Source organism: Xylocopa sonorina, chromosome 3, assembly GCF_050948175.1.
Source record: "Xylocopa sonorina isolate GNS202 chromosome 3, iyXylSono1_principal, whole genome shotgun sequence".
NCBI lineage: Eukaryota > Metazoa > Arthropoda > Insecta > Hymenoptera > Apidae > Xylocopa > Xylocopa sonorina.
The window spans coordinates 8600664-8627111 of record NC_135195.1 but is presented as its reverse complement, the minus strand read 5'-3'; the positions used below and the strand labels follow the sequence as shown (position 1 = coordinate 8627111).

Here is a 26448-nt window from a genome sequence, read left to right as displayed (position 1 = left end):
ATTGAACGTGTAAAGGAATACAGTGTCGTATACGTAGGCGACATAAATTTCATCGTTGCCAGATGTTCTCAGCGTTAGCACTCACTCGAAAGCTGAAGCACCGCCTCTAATGACTGTCACTGTGCAGAAGTGACTCTCCAGTCATCCGCGAGACGTAAAATAGAACTGTGCCATCCAGAGATGATATACCATGGTATTTGCAACGAGGCAAAACCGTCTACCATTTACAAGATTAATATCGATGTCATCTTGCGTAAATAATAACGAAAAGAACAACAGCTGAAACTATTCGAGGTGCTCTACGCTATTTATCTAGCTTCGAAGAGGAAGATGCAGAGGCGATTTCAGGCGATAGATTTTTAAATGAAACATTTAGAAAAGCAACTTCTCTGCATTTTTGTATTCTTCGTAGTTGTTGCATATTTTAATTTTGGATAATGAGAGCATCTATAATCCATCGATAAGGAACAACGAAGAATACTCGCGAAAGCAACGTTAGCCTTGCACAATTTTTCATACCATCGATCCAACGCTTTGATCACCATCGATAAATCAGGGGTCGCCAAGGAAATTTACTCCGCGCTGCTTGCAACAAGATATTGCTCCATTAAAATCGGCCTCGTTGCCGTTGTTAGGCGAAATAACGCGGGGTGAGAATCGTTCCGGGAGAAAAGAAGAATAGAAGACGCCGAGAGGAGGCGTAACGACTGAAGACAGCGGCGGGCGAGCGAAATGAAACGTAAAAAAGGAGGAAAAAAAAAAGGAAAAAGTGAAACGCGTCCCTGCAAGCTCGTTAAGGCGTGGCGTTAACGTATGGCGTCGTTAGCAACCGACCTTTACGCCCGGAACTTCCTATTATTAAAAGCTGTTTAGAACGGCTGTGTGACTAATTAAATGCGCCGGTAGGATTTTCGCCGGCGAATAATTGCCGCTGACGGCGATCTTTCTTCCCGATCGTTTGTAAAAACCGGCTACGAGCCGACCATTGGATACCAGAAGCCCCTGCAACCGCGTTCCATCCTTCAGATAAATGAGACGCGCGTGGACCCTAACTGAGTAGTCCAAACGTCAAGTCGCTGACATCTACGAACAAAAATCGCTCCAATTTTCCACGAGAAAGAAATTTCGCAAACTACCTTACAACTATATATGCAACTCTCTATCCACATAACATCACCTAAAAAGATTGCAATTACTTATCATTTATAAAATCATATTTCCGCTCAGAATGAGAATTACTCGACTATACGAGTTTCAAAACTTAATAGTTACACATTAATACGATAACACGTAAGATGCAACGTCATTTCGCTAACAGCTGAAACAGAGATATTTGGACGCTTTATAAAAAAAGCGTGTCTTGGCGCAACTGTGTGCAATCGCGTGCAACGCTGCGCGAAAAGTGGGCACGGTTCGATGGCACTAACGGCTCGAAGGTCGAAGAAATAGCTCACCGGAATGGTAACGGGAATCGGTCACGATCGATTCTTGAATGCAAGCCGGCTCCTTGCCGTTCCATCGATCGCCGGCCATGCAGTACCTCGTGTGCGGTCCCTCCAGCCTGAAACCCCTTCGACATCGTATATGACATCTGGCTCCAACGGGATAATCCACTGCCCCGGAAGAATGACCGGGACATCTGATCTACAATAAGAGGCAAGCCGAAAAATACAATGCGCCCGCGGGTAAGGAAATCGTTGGCAGGGGGGTGGCTCTGAGCCCGTCGCGACGCCAGGCGAACGGTGGTGGTAGTTGGTGCACGTAAGAGGATCGGGCATTAAAGTGTCTCTGACATTTAAATGAAAGTATCGCCGGTACGCCGTCTTATTTTCTCTATTATATTCGGGAGCCTTTTCGTGTTCGAGCCCGGAGCTCGCTAACAATGGAGATTTTCGAAAAGCCGATAGAGGTACCGCGGCGGTTTCGAATTGCTGTCTTTCTTTTTTTCTATTTGTTGGAACTGCTTTGTCCGGATATTATCTTTTCATTATATCTGCTATCCCTTCTCTGTTAGAAGTTATGGGAATATTGTATAGTTTCTTCAGGAATCAGAAAAGCATTCCAGATGCGTTTTGTATTAGAATAGAAATTAAATAGAAATAGAAATAGAATCTTAAATAGAAATTATTGTGCTTTGGATGTTCGTTTTTCCAAGTATTGCTTCGTATTGATTTTTTGCATTCCCCTGTAAATTTCTAATTGTTTTATTTTCTAACGCATGCAAAGAGTTTTATGTTAGGTAACAACGTCGATATTTCTTGTTCGAAATGATAAATGATGTACGAAAATGTGTCCATGAAAGAAGGAGAATACTTCTTTGAAAAGAAGAAAATGTTTCTTCCTTGCTTCCGTATTATCTTGTAATTTTCTGCATAATGTTTCGAAAAAAACACATTAAAACCTATTCAGGGGTAAAATAATTCACATAAAATTCCCTCTCTTTCTCCATTAGGCTGCTAATATAATAGAACACGAATTAAGAGTTTTCAAAAGAGGCAAATTATCCCACCCATAATTTTTCCTTTAACATTTACAATTTTCTATGCAACAGGCTCAGAAGAAACAAATTCGTTTAATTAATTGTTGTACCGGTTTTTTCTTTACGCAGTCGCTCGTGAAGTATTAATTATGCGTGTTATATTACACGTTCGCGGTTTAACATTAATTTATATCACGTGCACTTGAGTAATTAAATATATCGTGCGATAGTTTGTTACGCACCTCTGCGTGCAAAGGTGGCTCCATGGCACGACATCTCAATTCCGGTGAAACGCAAGTTCTCTCGTCGGAAGCCAGCACCAGGTCACCGCTGCACGTACAGTAGTAACTTCCGGCTGTATTAACACATTCACCGTTGCAGCCCCCGTTACGGTTCAGGCATTCGTTTATATCTTGGCACTGGCTTCTATTTCTGGAAACAAAAGCCGAAATTCGTCTAAGGAAATCTCGCCAACGCAAACGACGACGAAGGTTTCGAGATAGAGTTCAGTTGTATACACTCATAGGAAATCGTGCGTATTTTCTGTCGCTTACAGAAACGCACAATCGATAAACGAAACCACGCAGCTCGCAGTTGAAGCGTATTTCTGATAGTGAATTTAATTTTAGAGAAAATAAATATTTGATACGGAAAAAAACTCTGGCTTTGATTAAAGTTGAAGTTAAACAGTTTCCGTTCCCCTGAGAGGTAATGGTGGAACGAACAAGTACGCGCGTCAGACTTTGAAAGGAAAATTTAAAATTGGATATGAAATGTTAAAGGTAAAAATTAACGATAAATTGTTAATCATTTTCTTTCGAGCTTCTTTTGAGTAAAAGTAAAGAGCTATCAAACTTTTAATTTCATTCGTCAATAGATAGAGCGCTTGAATTATTATTATTCCAGAAGAAACTGCAGGGGAGTAGATTTAATTAGTTTCCTCACCTCTGACTCGAGACGTAACCAGGACGACAAGAACATACATAGGATCCAACTGTATTAATGCAATCCTGCTCGCATCTGCCGTTGTTCCACTCGCATTCATTTATGTCTAATTAGAAACAAGAGAAACCATTTACTGATGTCGATGCACGTAATCCTCTATAATTGTTACATCATTTTCGTAAGTTTGTACAGCGAATTATCTCGTTTTAATATAAAATATGAGATTTCTATCTTTTTTCTTAACTATTTTTAAATTGGCAGATCTTTTACTCGATTGACGAACTACGTAACAAACTATATTAACTGTTGCATAGAATATATTTGAGGTACTTCATTTCTATTGCTGTTTGCACTGTAATTTAAAAAATTACTCACTTGTTTGTTTTTTATTTAAAAAAGACAAGACGCAAACTTTCAATTAAACCTCGAGTCAATATTTTCTCAAATCTTCGAACATGCGATCCTTCAATTACTGAAAAAAACTACCTCTACTTTGTTTTATATTTCCCTCCTGTTTTTCCTTCCGTGTGAATAGAAAAAGTTAAAAGCCATTTGTATATGCATTAAACAAAAAATATTGTTCGATCGAATTTTTATACTAGCCACCCTCGCGAATAGCTGTACCATTCTATTATTATATCGTAGAACTCAATTTATTTCAATTCAAACTATGCAACGAAATTTTAACGAATCTCTGATTAAAAAACCTTCCGTCGAAGCCTTTCCGCTTGATCTGTTGTAGATCGGAATTTCATCACGAAAAATCACAGCTAGTGAACAGAATCAGTGAACTTCTATTATATGTCCCTTTGGAACTCTATTGTGCGCACTGTATCGTATTTCATTCTACTCTGCCATTGTATATTTCACGAATCTGTTCCACACATACAAACCAAAGGTGGTCTCAAAGTATCCTTTACACTTTTCAAACCTTTTAATGTCTTCCACTTCCAAGAAGTCTTTCTGAAAGTTCTACACGAATCGCTCACGATTGGAAGGCTGCGATTAAAAAACTTAGAGGATACACGAGACAGTAAAAGAAGTCGATATTCAATCAGAAATTCACTGTTTCGAAACCACTGCGTGATCTCTGCGAAATCTGCAGATTCTGACGGACAATACTTGCCTATGCAATCATCTTCGCGCGGCTTAAATCCCGGCGAGCAAGCGCATCGGTAAGAGCCGATCGTGTTGATGCAGTTCTCTTTGCAAGCCGCGTTCTCGACGCACTCATCGATATCTGCACAAGCCGAGCTTACACTTAATGGAAACGTAGCGAATCTATCGTTCGTGCAAATATTTTACACGTACCTACACAATCGTCGCCGTCCAATCGATAGCCAGGCCCGCACTCGCAACGATAGCTGCCGTAGGTGTTGATGCACTTGTTCCCCTTGCAAGGTGCCGCCGTGCATTCGTCGATATCTGAAAACGATCAGGGGAAACATTATGCTCCCGTGTATGTTTCGGCGTGCACGGAGGGCCGCGCAGCTTCCACCGATGTGTGCTGTTAATATTCAGAGTGTTGCTCGAGAGATGGTCTTCTTAAGGGTTGCGATAGGGGTGGCGCGCCAGAGTAAATGCTCTGCGAAACGTTGTGTAAATTTTGCAAGAACGTATGGCGCGACCTGCTGCTTTCTCTCTGACGGTTTTTATCTTCTTGACGTATACTTGTGGCTACGCGCGATGCAATTTAGCGATGCTTGCGTGGAATAATTCTTTTAAACATTAGCACCGCGAATATGATTAATGTTAATGTAATCAGTTTAATTGTTCCAATTTCGTTATTCACTCTTCGAGATATTCGAACGATGCATCTAAATTTAAATCTCTGAACGTCCGTGACCAATTTGTTGTAAATAAATTTGCAAATTGCTGGCACGATCAACGAGAAACAAAACTTTAATGGAAACCGCGGTGACGAATAGAATTGTCGGTACAGGGAAGGTGAAATGTCGAGGTGAGGCATTATGTGTCTGGTCTTTCAGCAGTGGTTGCATGAAGGAAAGCAAAGTGTAAATATACGTATTATAAACGGTTAACTTTTCTTGACCTAAATTTTTAATTTCCAGTATCAAACATTGCTCGTTCACATTGAATCGAATGTAGAAAAGGCACGCGGAAAATAATTGTGTCGAGGTTTACATTGTTATATTATGATTTCAACCCTCTACAATTAAAAGCCGCGGTGATTTTTAGATGGAAGAAGTCAAAATACTGGAATGAAAAAGTAAATTGCCATTTAATTACAAGTCGTTTCACGAATTTTTTAAATCGATTATTTTGATGCTTCTTGCAATTTGCGAGAAATATTCACCGTAATTTATCGACTTTAAATACCCTGTTTTTTAAATTCTCCGCCATTCAAAAATCGTGATTGGGTTAAATCGACAACTGCTATTGTATACGGCTAATTGTAAGAAGATTCGGAGCTAGATACCCTGGCCCAATCGTACAGTTTCGCGTGTTCGACCACCGGTCGGTGCATTTAGCTGAATCCACTTGCAATGAACCAAATAGCTGAGCACTGTGGCTTTTAGTGGCCTACCCTGACCACAATAATAATTACAGAATATACGAAAATAAATTTGTTCATTTTGAGAAAGAAAATTCGTATATTTAAAAAATGTTTTAATAAGGAAATTGACAATATAGCTATCCATCCAATTTGCTGACTTTTATATAGAACGCAACATATTTCAATTTGAATAGAGTCTCAAATATATTGCATACCAGTGATCGATTTGACACAATTGTTATCAGTTGCATCCTTCGAATTCTTTACTTTGAACAAATGGAATCCATTGAAGTTTCATACTTCTTGCACACGAGATATTTTTCTACTGAATGTTAAAAGATTTCACGTCAATAGTAAGTTGATTTATATTGTAGTATAAGAAACTTTTATTTCATAACTCTATATTTCCTAAAATTTGATTAAACGTTATTAATCCGCGTCAGTTAAATAATTGTAAATCACTAGGCGAAGCCACGATTAAAATTCTGAAACATCACGTGGCTAACAAAAACCAATACTCACCGACGCATGTAGATCCGTGCATCTCGAACCCATCCCTGCATCTGCACTCGAACGAGCCGATAGTATTCATGCACAGCTGATCGCAGCCATGCTGGCCAGCGCATTCATCGATATCTCTGCACCTCGAGCGATCGTTCCCGTCGTACCGGAAGCCTTCTCTGCACGTGCACACAACGGAGCCATTCTTCGCGCTGCAAATCTGCTCGCAGCCGCCATTGTTACTGGCGCAAGGGTCCACCGGATGACACGATTTATTCTTTAACTCGTAACCAGCCGGGCAATCGCACCGATACGAACCAAGCTCGTTGATACATTCATGAGAACAGCCAGCGTTATTATCTTCGCACTCGTCCACATCGTGACAAGATCTTTGGTCCGCCCTCAGACGGAAACCCTTGGGACATTCGCAGCGGAAGCTACCCTCCACGTTCACGCATTCGTGCGAACACCCTCCGTTCTCCACGTCGCACTCGTTGACGTCCGAACAAGTCTTGGCATCGGCGTACAAATGAAACCCGCTCGAACATTGACAGGAGTAGCTACCTCGCAAATTGACGCAGACATCCGAACAGCCGCCATTTTCGGTTAAACACTCGTCAACGTCGTTGCACGTCTTCCCGTCCTCGTCTAAGCGTAGACCAACCGGGCAGCTGCATTTAACGCCGCCTGGTATATTAAAACAGGCGTGGGAACAGCCTCCGTTGTTTATCTTACACTCGTCGATGTCCACGCAGGTTTTAGAGTCGTTCGCCAGAACGTGGCCGTTGGGGCAGACGCATCTCCACGAGCCCAAAGTGTTGACACACTCGTGGAAACAATCGGCGACGCCTGTCTTGCACTCGTCGATATCGACGCAGGACTTCTCGTCCTGCGACAGCTCGTGCCCCGTGGGACAGGAGCAGAAGTGGCCACCGATCGTGTTGGTGCACTGGTGGGAACAGTCGCCGTTATTCTCGAGGCACTCGTCGATGTCCAAACAGGTGGATTTGTCGGAATGCAGATAGTGTCCCTCGTAACAGGTGCACACGTAGCTGCCTAGAAGGTTCAAACAGTCGTGGCTGCAGTTGTGCTGACTGTCTAGACACTCGTTCACGTCGATGCAGTTCTTTTTGTCGTCTGGTAACAAGATGTATCCCGAAGGACACTCGCAGTAGTAACCTCCTTCGGTGTTCCTGCACACATGCGAGCAACCTAGATCGACGGCGTTCTCGAACTCCTCGCATTCGTCGATATCCTCGCAGGTTCTCTGGTCCTGCTTTAATCTGAAGCCAAGAGGGCAGGAGCAATGAGTCTTCTCCGTGTCCTCTTCGTGATGACAATGATGAGAACAGTTTCCATTGTTCTGTTTACACCCATCGATCAGTCTGCAGGTTTTATTGTCGTTCTCCAGTACGTATCCTGATGGACAGGTACAACTGAACGATCCTACTTGATTCAGACAGGTATGAGAACATCCCGCGCTCGAATCCTCGCACTCGTCCAGGTCGTCACAGTAGGCAGGCTCGTCTGGGTTCGGCTCGAATCCTTCGTTGCAGGTACACTCGAACCCGCCTTCCGTATTAGTGCATCTGTGCGTGCAATTGTCCAGCAATTCCAAACACTCGTCGATGTCCATACAAGTCGCGTTGTCTGGCAACAATCGAAACCCTGACGGGCACTCGCAGCTGGTGGTACCGTTCGAAAAGGCGCAGATGTCCGAGCAGCCGCCGTTGTTAACGAAACACTTGTTCTCGTAGACGCAACGATGTTCATCATCCGAGAGAATCATCTCGCTTGGACAATGGCAGGACGCCTCGCCGTCCTCGTAGAAGCAATCGTGGGAGCATCCGCCGTTCTCCACCAGGCACTTGTTTCGTTCCGTGCAAACGGTTCCGTTCTCCGACAGGATCATTTCCGGCGGGCAGGAGCAGGCGACTTTCCCGTCCACGTGACTGCAATAGTGAGAACACCCGCCGTTCTCCACGTAACACTTGTTCTCCTCCGTGCAGGTGGCGTTGTCGTCCTCGAGGATCATCCCTGGCGGACAGAAACAGGACACGGTACCATTCTCGTAGTGACACAAATGGGAACAGCCGCCGTTGTCGATCAAACATTCGTCGATCTCCACGCACGTCTTCCCGTCGTCCTCGAGCAGCTTGTAATTATCCGGGCAAGCACACTCGACGCCACCCTCGATGTTTGCGCAGAGATGGGAACAGCCGCCGTTGTCCTCGATGCACTCGTTCACGTCCTCGCAGGTTCTTCGATCGCTACCCAGTCGATACCCGTTAGGGCAGCCACACTCGTAGCTCCCGTCAGTGTTGACGCAAGAATGAGAGCAGCCATTGTTTACCGCGTCTTCTTCCTCCTCGCACTCGTTTCTATCCACGCAAACCCTGTTGTCGTCGGACAAAACGTAGCCGGTTGGGCAACGGCACTGAAACCCGTCTGGCACGGTGACACACTCGTGGGAACAGCCGTGTTCCCCGGCACAAAAATCAATTTCCTCGCACGTCCAACCGTCCGAGCTTAATTTCCAGCCAGCAGGACACTCGCATTTGTAACCACCATCGCGGGTATTCACGCACGCGTGGCTGCAGTTGTGCGAGTGCCCACACTGGTCCGCGCCAGAGCAGGTCTTATTGTCCTGTCCCAGGAGCAAATCCTCCGGGCAAGAACAGACGTAGCCGCCCACGAGATTCTCGCATCGGTGGGAACACTCGTGGAGGTCCTCCCGGCACTCGTCCACGTCCTGACAGGTACGCTGGTCCTCGGTTAATCTGTAGCCGCCCGGGCAGACGCAATCGAAGCTGCCCTCGTTGTTCGAGCAATTGTGAGAGCAGCCGCCGTTGTTTCTGGCGCATTCGTCTATGTCTTCGCAGGTTGTTTGGTCCTCCTGTAATCGAAGACCGGGTGGACACTCGCAGATGTAAGAGCCTTTGGTGTTTACGCAATCGTGGCTGCAGGAGTGAAGGTCCTCGACGCATTCGTCGACGTCGACGCAAGTACTCTCGTCGTCCTTCAGCTGGAATCCTTCGGGACAACCACAGCGAGTCTCTTCGCCGCTTTGTTCGTACGTGTGCGAGCAATTTCGACTGGTGGACGTTCGACAGTTCTTCAAATCGTCCTCGAGCTCCCATCCTGATGGACAGATGCACTCGTACCCACCAATAGTGTTCGTACATTCATGCGAACAATTGTGCTGCGACGTTTGGCACTCGTCGACGTCTTTGCATACGCGTTCCTCCTTGGAGAACGTGTAACCCTCTGGACAGAGGCATTGATACGTTCCTTCGAGGTTCGCGCAACCTTGGAGGCAATCGTTAGTCGCGTCAGCGCACTCGTCGATGTCTGTGCAGCTTCGATTATCTTCTTCCAGTCTAAATCCTTTTGGACACGCGCAAGAATAGGATCCCTCGTTGTTCTTGCAGTGGAAGCTGCAACCATGGGATTTTTCTTGGCACTCGTCGATGTCCTCGCAGGTTGCACCGTCTTTACCAATTCTATATCCCACAGGACATTCGCATTTATGTTTCGAACCATTGGGTATGCACGAATGGGAGCAGGACGAGTTGGAACATGGATCATTAAGGACACACGTGATACTGTCTTCAGATAAGACCCATCCTAAGGGACAAGCGCAACGATAGGACCCATATTCGTTGATACAAACATGAGAGCATTCGTGTTCCATCTCTAGACATTCGTCGATATCCTGACACTGACCAGCGTCATCCTGACGCAGTCCATCCGCGCACAGCGGATCCTCGCACGTTAAACCGTCTCGCAGAAGCTTCAAACCGTTCGGACATACACACTTGTAACTTCCTAACGTATTCACGCAATCATGGGAACAGTCGTGTTCATCTTCGAGGCACTCGTCAAAGTCCTTGCAGGTTCTCCCGTCATCCTCCAGAAGGAAGCCTTCAGGACAACTGCATTTGAACGTGTCCTGCTCCTTTTCACAAATGTGCGAGCAATTAGCCAAACTGCACACGTTCATCGCGATACACAGTCTTCTATCGTCGGCTACAGTCATTCCAAGGGGACACCTACATTCGTAGGAGCCTTGAACGTTCACGCACTCGTGGGAGCATTGATGAATCTCTTCGAGGCACTCGTTCACGTCCTGACACGTCTTCGAGTCGTCTCCCAGCAGGTATCCAACTGGACAACCGCATTTGAACCCACCGCCCACGTTGATGCACTCGTGCGAACATCCGTGCTCGTCGAGGATGCACTCGTCTATGTCCTCGCAATCGAAACCGTTCTTAGAAAGCTTGTACCCCTCGTGACACGAACAATCGTAGCTTCCAACAGAGTTCACGCAGCGTTGCTCACACTTGTGTCCACCATCCAAGCACTCGTCCACGTCCGTGCAGTTCTTCTTGTTGTGGCTCAACGCGAACCCAGGACGACATACACACGCGTAGCTGCCGTAAACGTTCACGCATTCGTGCTCGCAATGGTGAACACCTCTGGCGCACTCGTCTATGTCGGTGCAGTTGAATTTGTCGGGTTCACGGATTTCGAGGCCTTCTGGGCAGACGCAGACGAAGCTGCCTTCTAGATTCACGCACAAGTGAGAGCACTGATCCAGACGGCACTCGTCGATGTCCACGCAGCTCACTCCGTCCTCGTCGAGCTGGTACCCGGTTGGGCAGACGCAAGTAGGTCCATCATCTAACTCCTGACACTCGTAGGAGCAAGGTGTTGACAGAGTTTCGCAGGTTTTCGTAACGCAGGTTGCGTTATCCTCGTTCAGAGTGAATTTCGTAGGACAGGTGCAGACGAAGGAGCCAATTGTGTTGGTGCAATCGTGGGAGCACGGGTTGGACGTTCCTCTGCACTCGTCGATGTCGTTGCAGGACACACCGTCCTCGTCGAGTTCGAAGCCAGCGTGACAGACGCAGTAGTAGCCACCTGGCTCGTTTACACATTCGTGTTGGCAGCCGTGAGTGCCGCCTTCGTCGCCATCCACGCACTCGTCGACGTCTGGAATAGCGATGGGTCGTGTTGATGGTGAGAGACTTTCGTTTTTTTTTTTTTTTTTTTTTAATAAAACAGATATATTTCAAAGATGGTAGGTTTTCTTTAATTGTTGACATTCTGTTCGATAAAATTTTGCTTTTCTAAACGCGTGTTGCTTTAATTCTACGGCAGTGTACTGTATTTTAGAGACTGCAAATAGTTAACTCGATCTATCTGCGGAAATATACAGTACGCGAAATATACAGTTCCACGAGGTCGAAATCTACTTCCTGTCGCGTGTAATTCAAATATAACTCGCTGGTTTACAATATTAAATTGCAAACTTTTGTCAATATTGCACATTGTTGCGCATCCGTAGAAAGTAATAAAAAAATTCAGATCGCGCGGACGAAACGGAAATGAATTATTTACGAACCAATGCATTCGCCGTTTTTATTTTTCGTGAAACCCTCCTCGCATTTCCCGAACTCCGGAACAACCGTGACGCCCTCTTCCTCGTCGTAATCGTCACCCTCGGCGTCGTAGTCCTCATCCTGAAGAACCTTCGTCATCTTCTGAGGCTTGCTGACGCACTTAAACGAGCCGACGGTGTTCTCGCAATCGGTATCGTTCGCGCAAACTTTGGATGCGTTCTCGCACTCATTGATATCTGTTAACGAAATACATAACACCTTCATTTCATAAAACACACCTTCCGCATGCTTTTTTTAAATTCATACAACACGAATCTCTTATATCTCAACTTTGAAACAGTTAAAAGAAAATGAAACGCTGTCTCTAAATAGAGAACACTAATTTAATAATTTGATGAAGAAGAGAAGAAAGAAGCAAGCGTGTATCGCGTGCAGAGTTTACCTTGGCATGTTCTCCAGTCGCCAGTAAGATAAAAACCGTCCGGACAGAGGCAGAAGGCGCTTCCGGGCGTGTTCAGACAAACATGAGAGCAGCCGCCGTTGTTCACCGCGCACTCGTCGATATCCTCGCAGGTGTGATTATCCGAGGCCAATTTGTGACCAGGAATATCGGAGCAGCTACACTCGTAGCTCCCTTCGAGATTGATGCAAGTGCCCTGACACGGCCCGTGCCCGTTATTCACCAGGCACTCGTTAACGTCTGAACGAGAACAACCAAGGAACCTTCTCAATTGCTTTCGACGATTTAACGAACAAATCCACGCGACAACCCGTTTCTACGCCCGTTTCTTCGTTTCGTTCACCACCATTGAATCGATCGTCGCGAGATATCGTGAACGTTGAACTTCGCTAGTGGCAACGATCGGTTTTTCCGTAATTTTGTCGTTCAGAATTCTGACAAACGGAGAAATACGACGGAGAGGCGAGAGTGAGCATTTTATTTGAGAAATTTCATCGAGTGACGTGCTTTTGGAAATTGGGAGATAAGTGATCGCAATTTTGATAGTGGATAAGTTTCTTTCGCGTGATGGCAACTTGTTGCAAATTTTTATATTTTGTTAGTAGATTCTAGATTGCTTCGATATCTGACGTGATTATAATAGTTTCAATTATCCAAGCAGCGATTCAATTCGGTTCCAATCGAACTGTCTCGTATAGTCAATAAATAGCTATTTGATTTTGCAGAATACACTCTGGCAGGAACACGAATTCGTATATCAATGTTGTCTCCTATAATCTTTGGCTAATACATCAATTAGAACGAACTACCCCTGTCTCATCTTAGAATATACATATTGACAAGTATTTCTATTCCTCTGTATCGATTTCTACAAAAACAAGAACTATTCACGGAAACTTCCTCCAAATAACAAACAGTATTCTACTAAAAAAATAAATGCGTTAACAAAAATACGTAGAACAAAAAGCACTCGAAGAATTGGAAAAAACAAAGGATCACTTTATCCGTAAAAACCGTTTAATTCGCGCGACTAAAAGCACGATAACGAGTCTCATCAAGGGTACGTTCAAGTTTCTCGAAAACATTTGCGCGTTTAATTGGACACGGGCCGAGTCGCCGGCACTCGAAATCGCGTGTTCGTCTCGAAAATTCGTTTGAAAAAACTCCGCCGCAAAAATAGCTCTTGGCGAATGCAAATTGTCCCGTGCGCGCGCGCTTCAGCGCTCGAATTTTATTTTATCTCGTCCCTGCCTCGTCCGTTCCCTTTTTTTTTTTCGCGCTCGTCCTCGAGGGTTTTTAATCAGTCTGGATTAGCAGACGGGCGTAACGGGTCGAAACGCGCGAACCGCATCGCGTAATTCGATAACGCTCGCCTGTTTGTAATTCTTGGTTCGCGACGCGAAAACGTTCGCCTCGTTTCCTTCGCCTTGGTTAACCGTTCCCCGCGAAAGACAAATTCGCGGGTACGGGGACCTGGTGGAACGTCTCGAGATTGGATTAATCCGTCACGGCCGTTGAACGTCCGTCGTGGAAATTCTTTGTGCGAATGCGAGGGCTTCTCCCTCGTTAAACGCTACGTCGAGCTAATATATACGATGACGTTCCTTTTCTATTGATAGTTTACTCACTTCTTCGAAATTTAAAATCGCGACGAGCACTGTTTTATTGTTATAAGACTGAATTATCGGTCAGGTTATTTTGGAGGAAACGTAATTCAGATTCCACGTTTTCGTACGATGCGCGTAGAGTACGAATGTTTATGCTACACCGATTTTTTTTTTTGTAGGAACCAGATAGCGAAATGATAGAAGTGTATCTGCGCATGTGTACGCGCAGAAATTTTTTTTAACCAACGCTGTTTCCAATATTTCCTATCTGACCTACAGTTATTCCCATTAATATTCGGATATCAGTTTTTTCGTTCCGTTTTCCAAGCTTTATACACCTATAAAATATAATGTTTCGAAAGAACACAAGTGCACGGCACCGTATTACATCATGGTGTGTATGTGGGCGTTAGAGATATTGAAATTTCGATTTAGAACGCGCGCTATTGTCTAAATATTATCATGGAAATAGAAATGAAAGAAATGGTAATTTTAATCTAGCTATGATATAATAGAGCGTTCCATTAGACCAATTTTGTTTTTGACATTTACATTCCACATCACAATCTGACGTTATACATTTCTCTTCCTGCTCGCGTATTTGTCTAAAGTACGAAAGGTTACAAGAGAAAATTACGTCTCTGTATCCGGATATTAATGAGAGCCACTGCGCATATATTTTGATTAAATTCAACGCGCCACGTACACAATACCTGTACCAACATTCTCTGTTTAATTCGGTATTTCGTACATTCATCGCTTATTTAATTACAGTGTTCGACGAACGATTCGGAAAATCGTCAAGCTAATGCGATCTGGCAAGTATTTTTCAATATTTTCAACCGCTTTGCCTTCGAATTAACAAGCAAATTTGATTAATAGACTGGACGTAAATGCGAAAAAATCGCGTGAACACGAATGACGTTACGCGATGGCGAACGAGTGTCCCAATTTTCAGCCAGCCGCACCACGCGACGGGAGAGTCCAAAAAAGCATTTTAATTAACCGCAAGTGGTAGAGCATGTAATTTCCCCGCCGCGTCGTTTGATTCAGGGTTCTCGATATCGCTTTCGATTCCGCGCTAAGTGTCCTCGGTAATAAAACGAGGGAAAAAGGAATTCGACTGATCCGATCGTGTCGTAAATGTCGACCGATTTATTTTTGCCTCGTGGATTCTCGAAACGAAATGAAAATGACGAACGATTACAGGGTAGACGACTGCGAATGCGTTATTTATCGGACGTAAATTGGGACGAGACGTTTCGCACCTCTTTCGCATTCATTTTTAAACACGACTGGGATTTGTTAAATTATTATTCGTTTCGCGAGGAATTGATCTCAGCGCTCACCTTGACACGATTTCCCATCGAGATCCAGCTGGAAACCGGGACGGCAATCGCATTGAAAGGAACCAGGATTGTTGCGACAGATTTCGGCGCAGCCAGCCGTGCCTTCGACGCATTCGTCTATGTCTGTGAAAAGTCGACGAAAATAATTGTTATCTAGAATGTCCAGTTGAATTGTGGCAGTGTATTCGCAGTCTCGATTGATGCCTTCGGTTCAGACGATTCTGATTGCGCCTCGCGCGTTTTATCGTAGAACTGGCGTTCCAAGCATTCTTTGTCGCTTTACGTTTCGTTACAAAGTAGGTTTTACTGCAATTTAAAGTAACCAAAGAACATGAAAAATAATATTTTACGCAATTTAAAATGCACAGTATAATTATATCATTATTGAAAATATTTACTAAAAATAATAAACAAATAGCGCCATAAATGTTTGTATACTTACAGCAAGCAATTGCAAACGTTTAACGTCCTACATTTGCCAGGTAATTCGACGCGTTCACCATTTATGCTTGCTCCTCGCAATTTCGAACGTTCCACGTTGCCAAGATAAAATCGTTACGTCAAATTGCTCGATCTCGCTACAGACTTTCCATTGCGTGGACATAAGAATTCCATCGTTCGCGGACTTTTCCCCGTCGCGGTTGAACATGAATTATATGGACAGCAGATTAGCGCCGCGACGCGGAATCCAGGGTGGGCGAGGGTGGGCGCGGTTGCACTTGAAACCTTGCCTCGTTCACAGACCGCGTTCGCGTGCCGGTTTCGAAGGAGATACCGGCTCAGATTAGCATACAATGGGAATACACAGGTATCTGCACCCTGGTCCGACGACCGCGCGTTGTCCGCGAACTGTTAAGTTGACTAATCGACGCGAAACTACCCCGTGATTTATGCATCGACTGGCGTCAAGTCAGAGCGAGTCGAATCGCGGTGCCCAGCGGTAATTGGCCAATTAACAGACGCGAATCGCTCGACGATAGATTTCGTCCAATATCCTTGAAGCATCGAAGAACGAGATATTGGCAAAAGATCGGTGAAATTCCTCGAGCGCACGCTTTAAAGAATTTATTTGAGGGAAGGAGAATAGCTCGCGATTTAAGGGATCCCCCCATTCAAAGGTCGAGGGCCGTTCCTTTTTTCGCGCGGTGAATTACGCGGCCCTCTAACTTTAGATCCTGGTCCCGTTCGTATTTCGACGAAGTCGCACGGAAGAGACACGGGGACCGCCGTGTGGCGAGCGCAGATTTTGGGGATAGAAAATTGTAAACCTCCGTTCCGCGCCCTTATCCGGCCACGCGACAACCGTAAACCGTGCCGTATCTCAATCTCGGATCGCACGGATTTTACGAATCCGAAGATTCCCCGGTTACACCGTGAGTTAGAGCCGGGGAAAAGATTCTCGTGTAACGATCAAATTTATGTAAACGGGACCAACTATTATTCTTGGAACACTACGGGTTCCATCGCTTGGAAAAATTATGAAGACACGTTTCTTCTATAACTCCTTCATAATTTGCATTATATATAGAAAATAGAATTTAATATATAATTTTGTTCGTCAGAAACTTTTGACAGAAGTGAAACATTCAATGATTCTTTCTATCTAATTGGTAGATATTCCTAATCTAGTAGATGATATAAATTGCCAGATATTTCTGTATAATACAATTATAATCAGTCAAATTATTTTTTGTTCAATAATTGTAAATCTATTACTCTAATTCTGAAAATATATGCGATACCTCTATCAATTATATCATTATTTATATATATATTACATGATTCGAAACTGCTACTATACTCAGTTCGCATTGCAATAAGAAAAAAAACCAAAAATAACACAGCAGTAAGTTATTGCTCCTTAATATATAACAAGACCTACGTACGAATGAGAGAAATGGACCCCCAACTAAATTGTATTTCTAGAATGACACGAAATGTGACGTACTCGATGAAAAATGATACATTCTACCTTGATGCAGTCTACCTTGTTTAAGTTCCTATCACTGAGAACAACGTGTACAACCGCGAGACCGACTCTGTGCACCGTTGTAATCTCTCTCGTTCTTCCATTGAACACTTTTATCGCTCGGTATATCATCGAGCAATGCTAGCAATTATAGCGGAATTCGAAATGAAACGTAAATCACCTATGCAAGAAGATCCTTTGGCGCGGTACCCGTCGAAACACGAGCACTTCACGCCAGCTGGAGTGTCTTCGCACACATGCTCGCACCTACCGTGATCCTGATTGCAACGTTTCAAGTTGTCGAGGATCGCTTCTGAAACAAAAGCCAATGAATACTTCTGTACCGTTGTCCGATCGAATCGATTGTTACGCGCCAGTCAAAAGGCGGACTTTAAATCGTTCGAATACTACATATGTATGATGGTCACGATTTAACCCTTTAAAATGGCTCTGATGCCAGGACATCGAGCTTATATCATCTCGAAGCGAATGTTTCAGTACGAGTTTTCGTCGATATTTTATGAAAACATCTATCAAACTGTTGATATATTTAATAAGAGTCGGAAGTTACGGTTAGATATCGATTGCTTCTGCGGTGAAATTTTTCAAAATTGTGAGAAATTCAATTATAAAACAAATCCATGCACGCGTATTCATATAATAGTGGAGCTTCGTTTGATGTCGTTGAATAGCGTATAAAAATATATGAAATATCGCGTTTAATATTCTCCGTTCTGACAATGAGAGTGGATCGATGGAGTTATTCAAAATACAGAGAAGACGCATCACTTCAGATTTATAAGCGGGAAACGTTTTGCATCCGCGTACCGGACAAAAGAATTTAAAAACTTCCGTCAAAATCATACACCTCGTATTCATTTCAATTGTTGGATTCGTTCCGTTTCAAATTGCAGGAAATTTTTTGTTCACACGATTCGCTGTACTCTCGTTTCGATTTGCGCGAACCAACTTGATGAAAATTTCAAAGACACGAAAAGAAGATAAATTTATCAACATTGGACGCTATTTGCCAATTAATCACGAACGTTATCCTCGTGTGACACTCTTTGTAAAGGCATTACGCTCGATGAAACTAACGTTATCCTCGATCACGTGGAAAAATATTTTCACCGGTAGTGACTAGTTTCTCTGTCGCCTTACCTTCAGGTTTTACGCAACGCGGAAGTACGCCTAACCAAGTGCCATCGCTACAGAAAAGTCGATCAGCCGTCGAGTCTTCGAAAACGTATCCCTCGGTGCACACGTAAACTGCCACGAGGTATCGATTGTACGGCGGTAGTACGTTCTTCCTCCTGAAATACGTACGCAGGAAAATATATTTAGAGATCCTGGCAGGCAGGAATCCTTGTATCGAACGAAGCGATGCGTTAAATAAATATCAGCAGATTTCTGCGAGAGAAAATAAAATTGTTAACTGTTCAGAGTAGTAAAGTTTCGATCCTTATCGCGATGTTCATAGCGAGATCCATGGAATCTATAGAAATGAATTATACTTCGTGTCTCGAATAATATTTTGCTCGATTGGCCATAATACTTAACACGGAAATGCTCTTTTAAGTTTCATCGAGAGTAGAAAATTAATATTTCCAACGTAAAAGCCTTTTCGTGTTAGTATATTTGAGTACAATCTTGTCGTTGCTAGAAATTAGATAAACGGTCTACTTTAAATATTACCACCTATAGAAAATGGTTAGATTTTACTTTCTCTGCAAATACAACAAATAATCTTGTCGACTAAATTAAAATTGGATAGATCCAGAAACTCTACAACTCCACGCGGAGTGACTTAACGATAAAACAAATGTTTCTTTTATTAATAAAATCAATGGAGCACGGTCAATGAAATTACCAAGATTTACTGCAAGATCTACGAGGGTAAAATTCAGTGGGACTGGATAGTTCGATTAGAACTCTCGGTGTACCATCCGATCAGATATGGAAGCTCTCCATCGAGCAGCTTCCAGGCTCAGGATGCACGGAGATCGTCGATAAGTAATTTCAACTCATACCGCAGGAATATGATAATGGCGATGTTGATAAGCGAGATCGGGTCGAGTAAATCACCGATCGTGATTAGAATCTCCATGCGATGCAGAGCATAAATTGAACATTGAATTTCATCCAAGAACTATTGGAAGGTATGAGTTATCCAATTAATTGCATTTTACGCATTGACTAACTAACAACAATACATATTATCTTAGATTCTTTAAAATACTGACAGAATTACTGTCTAAAATTAAACATGACAATACAAAAAAAAAATAATTTTGAACCATTTATAAGACTACAATAAACCACGAATTAGCTGAAACTTGACATCAGCGAAGAAAAAGCTCCAAGTGATCAATCTTCCACCTAAACGCTCGTTTCCACCCCATCGTGCGACGTGTTAATAAACGCTTCGCCTCTTTTCGTTTCGTTTCCCCGGGAAAAAGTGGAAACGGGCCTTAGAAGGGGGAGAGACACGAACCTGGCGTACTTGGCGGGATACGCGTTCTCGACCAGAGGGGCTTTGGCGAATCCTTTTCTGCGCGCTTTTATAAAGCAGCTCAGATCCAACCTCGACATTATTGTTTCATTGAGCGCGGCGTGCGGTATAGCTGGCGGCGATCCGGCCAGCGACTTCTCAGCTACTTGTTTCACCCTCTGCCTCCTCTCTTTCGCCTTCCTGCGCCTCTTCAGCTCGCCGATCCTTTTGCGCGCCCTCAGCCTCTCCCTCGCCGCCCTCTGCTCGGCCGGTGTCGTTGCAATTGGATCATCGCCCAGGTAGAGATCGTTGCGGATGTGACGAAACCTGTTATCTGAACAGAGAGAACTGAATCATGGTGGTGGCCGCGGTACCAGGCGAGTGAAAGGGGTAGTTTTGGGGTGGTTTTCCTTCGATTCCCTAAATATTATCTTATTATGATTTTTAATGTTGTGTATTTGGTGAACTTTAATTTCTTAGAAAAGCATAAATATTAGCGATCCATTCCTCCTGAAAATATCAGGCTGTTGGTACGTGGAATGCATTGGAGAGACGTTCGTTCATTCCGATCATCCCCTACCTTATCACCGCAAACTAAACATTTGACGCTCGGGACAGGAACTGTTTACCTAGCCATCGCTCGATGACGTTGTTATATGATTGCGTATATATGTATACGTGTAAATGACACATGTATGCGCGTGTGGTATCCATGGACAGCGTACAAATTTTTTTTATTATTCTTTCACACAGTACGGCACTGAACACGAGAATAGTATAGCGTTGGGTATCATATCTATTTATTGGAGAACGTTAAATGCGTATAGAACAGGTGTCTTAACATATTTTACTCGTTTATTGAGTCAAATTTCCAATAATGAATGAAAAGTATTCTTTTCCAAGGAGATTGAACGGAAAAAGTGAACTGACTAAAGCGTTGTCGCGCGAGATTCAGGGTCTGAACATTATTCTACCTATTCTACTGCAAGCAGCTAGCACGTAGAAAATTATCCTTTCAGCACATCTGTTATATGTTCATACGAGACCATTACACATAAAAAACTATAAATACCATTTGTTGCAATGCATCGTATGAACTACTACAATTATTATTTTAAGCAACCTTGTCGATACCAAAAAAATTGTAAAAACAATTCTGTTCATTTGAATCAAGGCATTAAAATCTCACGCATCGAAAAAGTATGTTCCGTTGCAATTTATTATCGAAACGGACGACGAAAAATGAGACGAGCTCCCATTACGAAATGTCATCGTCATCGCCCTCTAGAAACAGGGCGAAGAAAATGTACCGTGAAACGTGACGGGATCAAATAGAAATTGAGTCGCGGTACCGCGCGCTGTTTATCATTCATGGTATATCACGATCATTAAGGCGGTAACGAGCGTCATCGCTCAAATCCAACATTTGCGAGGCGCGTATGTGCACGCGATAATATTGTTTATCGGTGTGCTGAGACGGGGGCGGTGAATCGCGACAATACGTCGACGAACGACGATCTCTACGGCACCCTCGCAGATTTCCGGGGTAAGAACTTTAAGCCTGGGTCTTCAGCTTCCATTGAACGCAGGCTAATGCGAAGCGCAACGCGAGCTTAGAGTAACATGCTCCGTGTTACAAAACATACCTTACGTTTCGGCTGTTCTATTATGAATTAACTAGTTTGAGATAGGCGTGTCACACGTTTGGAAATTTCGGTATATTCGAAGAGGAGATTAATAGTTTTTGGTGATTAAAATAATATGTCTGTGTATCACGTGCACGAAGTTTGTTATTTGTTTCTAATGTATGGAGCCTGAATTATTATTACAATAATTAATACGATAATAACTGGATGGTACACGAGTGATTTCTACTATAAGAATTAAGCAGAAGTGTGTTTTAACTCAATTTCAGGAAAGCACTCGGTACAATTTACACTCAGTCACAGACACACTTAATCGAATGAGCATCCTCGCGCTCTATTCTTAGAACAGTTTAACGATCTAATAAACGAAGGGACGACTGCTTCTCTAAAATAGGAAAGAACGAGTTCATTCGCTTTCACCATCAAATCCACTCTATTATGTGAACGTAAAAATTTTCGTAAATCAATTCACCCCTCACGTGTCATAGCTGTAATAACGAAGGAAACCAAAAAAAAAAATTGTTCTACCTCCCGTCGCTGTTATAATAAATCTTTTCTAAATTGAATTGTTGTAACAGCGGCGGAAGGTGGAATCATATTTTTATCTTCTTGTCGTTGCAGTTGTAGCACACGAGAGACGAATTGTTTTCACGAAAATTTTACGTCGATATAATAGAACGGAATTGTTGGAGAAGGGCAGTGATCTTTTTTGAATTGAATATTCGCAGAGGATTAATATCTCGATCGAATCGCTCGATCATTGTCCAGCAAGAATTCAATGTCACGCATCGCATGTCAGCTCGACTCGATGTAAACGACATCACGTTGTTGCATGATGAAAATCGTCCAGGGACTTCTGACCGCATGATTTCGAAAGCTCGTCCTAAATGTGACCCTTCCTCGACGCTTCGAGCTCTGGATACCCTTTCTCGTTACCGATCAATCGCGGTGGAACCATCGACTATCGATTTTTCTCATTACGATCATCGCGACGTTAGATCGCGCGGATGAGTATCGTGGCACAATACGGGTTAGTGAATTTCTGTAATCGCGTTGATATGCAGATTGCATGCCGATTAATTGCGAACGCGATGTTGTACGGTACGCTATGCGCAACTCGTTAGAATTAAGTGACGAAATTACTGGGTTAGCTGAACGAATTTCAGGGGTTACATTTCTATCGGCCCGAGTGGAGGGTATAATTGATTTCGTAGAATTAACGAGGATACTAGTGAAATTCTACTTTTAATTGGCGAGAATCGTTAGTGGCGACGTTTACGATTAACAGAGTAAGAATCTGCAAATCGATGATCTATGATTCGCCATTCGTTCCTTTCCTCCTCTAATACTATTACATCATTTAACAAAAGTAAGGGCTGTTGCAAAGAATTCGAGGAATTCTTTCGCTGAATTAAAATAATTGTTTTTTAAGCAGCATCGATAAATAATGGTTGAAAAGTATGTATATTTTCATTACGTTGCACGGGCTGCCAGCCGTTATTAAATCATTGTCAGGCACAGTTACCGTCTAACGGGCCACACCCTCGCGAAGATTTATAAAACGACGTGGAGCCGTTTGGAAGAGACACAGGGCGGGCAGTAAATTCGGCCGGGCGTCAAACATACACGTGTTTCGAGCATCGGAGCCAGCCACTTGTAAGAAATATTGGAAATGCCGATCCTAAATTCGTGGTAAACCCGTATAAAGCATGTCAATGCCCAGACTGTTTTCATTAATCTGTTTTAAAGCGCTGGGATGTTGTATACCTATTGAATCTTTCTATATCAACAAGTATTTAAACTCGAATTCGTTCTTTAGCCGTTCTGCGGTTCGTTTATTTTCGCATACGTAGCGTTCGTTTTCAAGTCGTATCGCTTAATCCTGAATTACGAGCCATCGATAGTTCACTCTGCTTAAAGTAATCAAAATTCACCAACTGTTTCAATTATTAAACACATACAGACCATTATTCGAGTAGGACGATTTTTATTTTTATACGTGCGTGGCCACGTTAAAATTAAGTCGAGCAGATTTTAATTCAAATTTCCAGTAGACCATCCTAAGAAACTGAAGTTCAATTGCCAGCGCATCTCATGTGTTCACTTCCACTTCGACCTGTTCCAACTTCGTAATTCGACCAACTTCGATCAAGTTGGGAATCGCCGCCTCTCGACTAGAACCATTCGTTTCTCGCGTCTGTAGAAAAATCCACGGCTTAATTATCCTTCCTATATATAGGCGCGCAGTCACGGGACTGGATTCTGACCGCACGCATAATGCGACCGTGCTTCCTGTCCAGGGTTGGGCCCGCGGTGGCGAACAACGCTCTCTCCCGGTTTGCTCGCTGGATCACGCGCGTGCACACGATCGCCACGATGCCATGCCCGCAGATATTTCACCAGACGATATCCTCTTTTGTTCGCGACGCCCTTAATTCGTCGACGGATACGTCTGGTTCGGCGACGGTAATGAGAACGCTTGAAATCTCGTTCGGTTGACTTCGATGGAAAGATACGCGCGTGGTATCGCGGGGTGTTGAAACGCCACGGTGCGCGTGCGCGTTTTATCGGATTTCGTTAACCCATTTTCGAGTTATCGCTGGAAAATCGCGCGACGAATCACCGGAGAAATACGATGAATCGCGGGGAGTGGTATTGGCGCGTTCCATTGTCGAGCTTTGCTGTATTGGGATTAAATAGAGCATATTAATCATCGCGGAAAGATCTTGTCACGGACGGATGGTTTAAAATAACCAAAGCCGCAGACAAATGCGATCTTCAAGTGTTGGTGCTCGAAAGATTTGTCGTCGATTCGTCTACTGCAATTTATTCGCGCGGATACGCGCGATATCGCAAGTTTCTGCGAGCGATAATAATTTACGGAGATCGAGAGGGTTGCGTGCAAAATAATTTAGAAGATTGAAGCGAGACTCTCGTTAAACTCTCGCGGCAACTTTATGGAAAAGTAACCGATACCAAAACTATTGGATCCTTAGAAGGATCTATATATCAGCTTGGTAACGGATATTCCTTTAAGAGACATCGAGGGACGTGGATTAAGCTCGAGAGTTCGAGGATTTCCAAGTTGCAGTCAGTATTAATGCGATCAGAGACTTCTGACCATAAGCCGCTGCCGCGAATCCACCTTCTATGCTCTTGTATCAACGTGAACACCCAAGATATACGCAAATTTGAAGCAATATGTGTACATACACTTTTAGCACCAAATTGCAGTTACATTTATCCTATTATATTAATATTTCACATCGAAACATCGAATTTTCCGCAGCAATACTCGATACTTTGAAAGCCCTGCGAAATATATTCTGGATACGCGACGAGCTTCTTATTTCAAGCATTTAAGCATTAAAACTTCCACGCGTGCTCGAAAGTTGCAACGTGTAAGGACGAAGAAGGATCCACGAGGAATCCACGCAACGCGAGCTCACGTGCCCAGCGGAACTTGGTCCGAATAAGAGATACTCCCCTCGAAACCACCCCAAAAACCAACCACCATAAGAACGAAGCGTGCACGCCGCGAGATAACCAACGTGGACATTATCGATGCGACGATCTCCACGCGTTACACGAGACATCCACGGGCTTATCTCGATCGCGGCGAATTCAAGGTATGCCGTGCCGGCGAATTTCGAGCCCCTGAAACGCGCTGAATGGGACAAGGAGCAAGGGCGTTCAGGAGGGCACGTTCCTTAACCGCTACTCGACAAATTTCCGAACCACTCCAGGAACGTTTCAGAGTTCTCCACGGCCTCCGTGGACTATTCCGTGGCCAGAGCTGGGCGAATCGATCGTCAATTGACAGCATCTTCGACAATTTCCGCCCCCTCGACCGCGCATCGGCGCCCGCTGAAAGGGGTGAGACCGCTGACGCGCGTCCTTCTTAGCCAGCTCGATTATTTTCGGCCGCGCGTAATCAACAAGTTGATTCAAATGGAAATAGCTCGACGAATCGCTCTACTACGTTCGACGTATATTGTGTGCAACGTAATTTGTTGGAAATTGCACGCGAGAAAGTGATGAATCGTCATTGAGATGATAAAATAGGAGTTTCTATTAATTGACGAATATAAGTAACGTGCAAAACTCGTTATCGTATGAAGTGACGGTATTTCAGAGGACGTACGTGCATAAATTGAAAGGCCAAACTCTGTTCCAGCTGCATTTTACAGGCACAAGGTTCATTTTCCAGTTCTGACGTTCCTCCCAAGGGAAGTCTCTCTCTCTCTCTCTCTCTCTCTCTCTCTCTCTCTGCGCCTGAGTTCCAATCCCCAGAGATTGCACAGACTTTTCACGATTCCCACGGTAAATATAGAAGCGGCAAGGTAAAGGAAACCTTATCAAAGTTTAGCACGACGCGTGATTAAAACATATGGATTCTTCGCATCGCGTCGCGCCTATTTCGTCGCGGGGCTCCCTCGCGTTTACTTCCCACGGAGTGAGAAACGTGGGAGCGTGTTTAAGCTTTTAAAATAAATCTGCTCCCCAACATTTCACTCTTAGATACCATCTTGAAAACTATTAAACAAGAAAGCGAGGCGCCGCAAAAGTTTAATGAAAGCTGCTGAAACAGAAGATTTTACTTGCTGCGCAGATAAAAGTTTAAATACGAGAACTTTTAGCAAAATGTCAGCCTTCGAATCGAGGCTCTTATCTCGTCTAGTCTACGCACTCGTACCTACTCGTGGCTGTAACAATATAACCATGCTCCAATAACGTATCTGCTCGTTACAATATTCCACGTAAAAAACAATTATACAATAATTATACAAAATTTCAAAGGAGTCACTCGCATAATATAGAATATCCAACAATATGATAATACAACATGCTCCAATAATACGTGCATTATAACGTACCACGTGCGTATAGAAAGTAATTGACCTCATCGCTTAAAAACTCCAAGCACCCACTCATGTCGCCTATTGCACCACCCAGACCATCCTCGCATCCAACTAACCATAATCAGCAATAAAGTACAATCGAATCCACTGCATCAAAAACGCTCTCGACCTCAGATCTGATAACATCTCATTAACTGACCACAACTTCCAATCACA

At 43.7% G+C, this 26448-nt stretch overlaps 2 protein-coding genes across 2 annotated transcripts in view; both read right to left on the bottom strand.

The window, feature by feature from the left end:
- The window catches only part of LOC143422091 (uncharacterized), a 442059-nt gene that overhangs the window by 223686 nt on the left and 191925 nt on the right, over nucleotides 1-26448 (bottom strand). The window lies entirely within an intron of this gene.
- Nucleotides 1-26448, bottom strand: part of LOC143422190 (uncharacterized) — a 137797-nt gene that overhangs the window by 37444 nt on the left and 73905 nt on the right. Inside the window, exons 3-13 of the mRNA XM_076892655.1 lie at nucleotides 19728-20058; nucleotides 18395-18546; nucleotides 17415-17546; nucleotides 15265-15387; nucleotides 12291-12548; nucleotides 11851-12084; nucleotides 6465-11438; nucleotides 4736-4849; nucleotides 3425-3530; nucleotides 2722-2911; nucleotides 1455-1644 (exon numbers count right to left, since the gene is read on the bottom strand). Coding sequence (XP_076748770.1) covers nucleotides 1455-1644; nucleotides 2722-2911; nucleotides 3425-3530; nucleotides 4736-4849; nucleotides 6465-11438; nucleotides 11851-12084; nucleotides 12291-12548; nucleotides 15265-15387; nucleotides 17415-17546; nucleotides 18395-18546; nucleotides 19728-19825 — 6571 coding nt within the window. The 5' untranslated portion in view covers nucleotides 19826-20058. The remainder of the gene's footprint in view (nucleotides 1-1454; nucleotides 1645-2721; nucleotides 2912-3424; nucleotides 3531-4735; nucleotides 4850-6464; nucleotides 11439-11850; nucleotides 12085-12290; nucleotides 12549-15264; nucleotides 15388-17414; nucleotides 17547-18394; nucleotides 18547-19727; nucleotides 20059-26448) is intronic.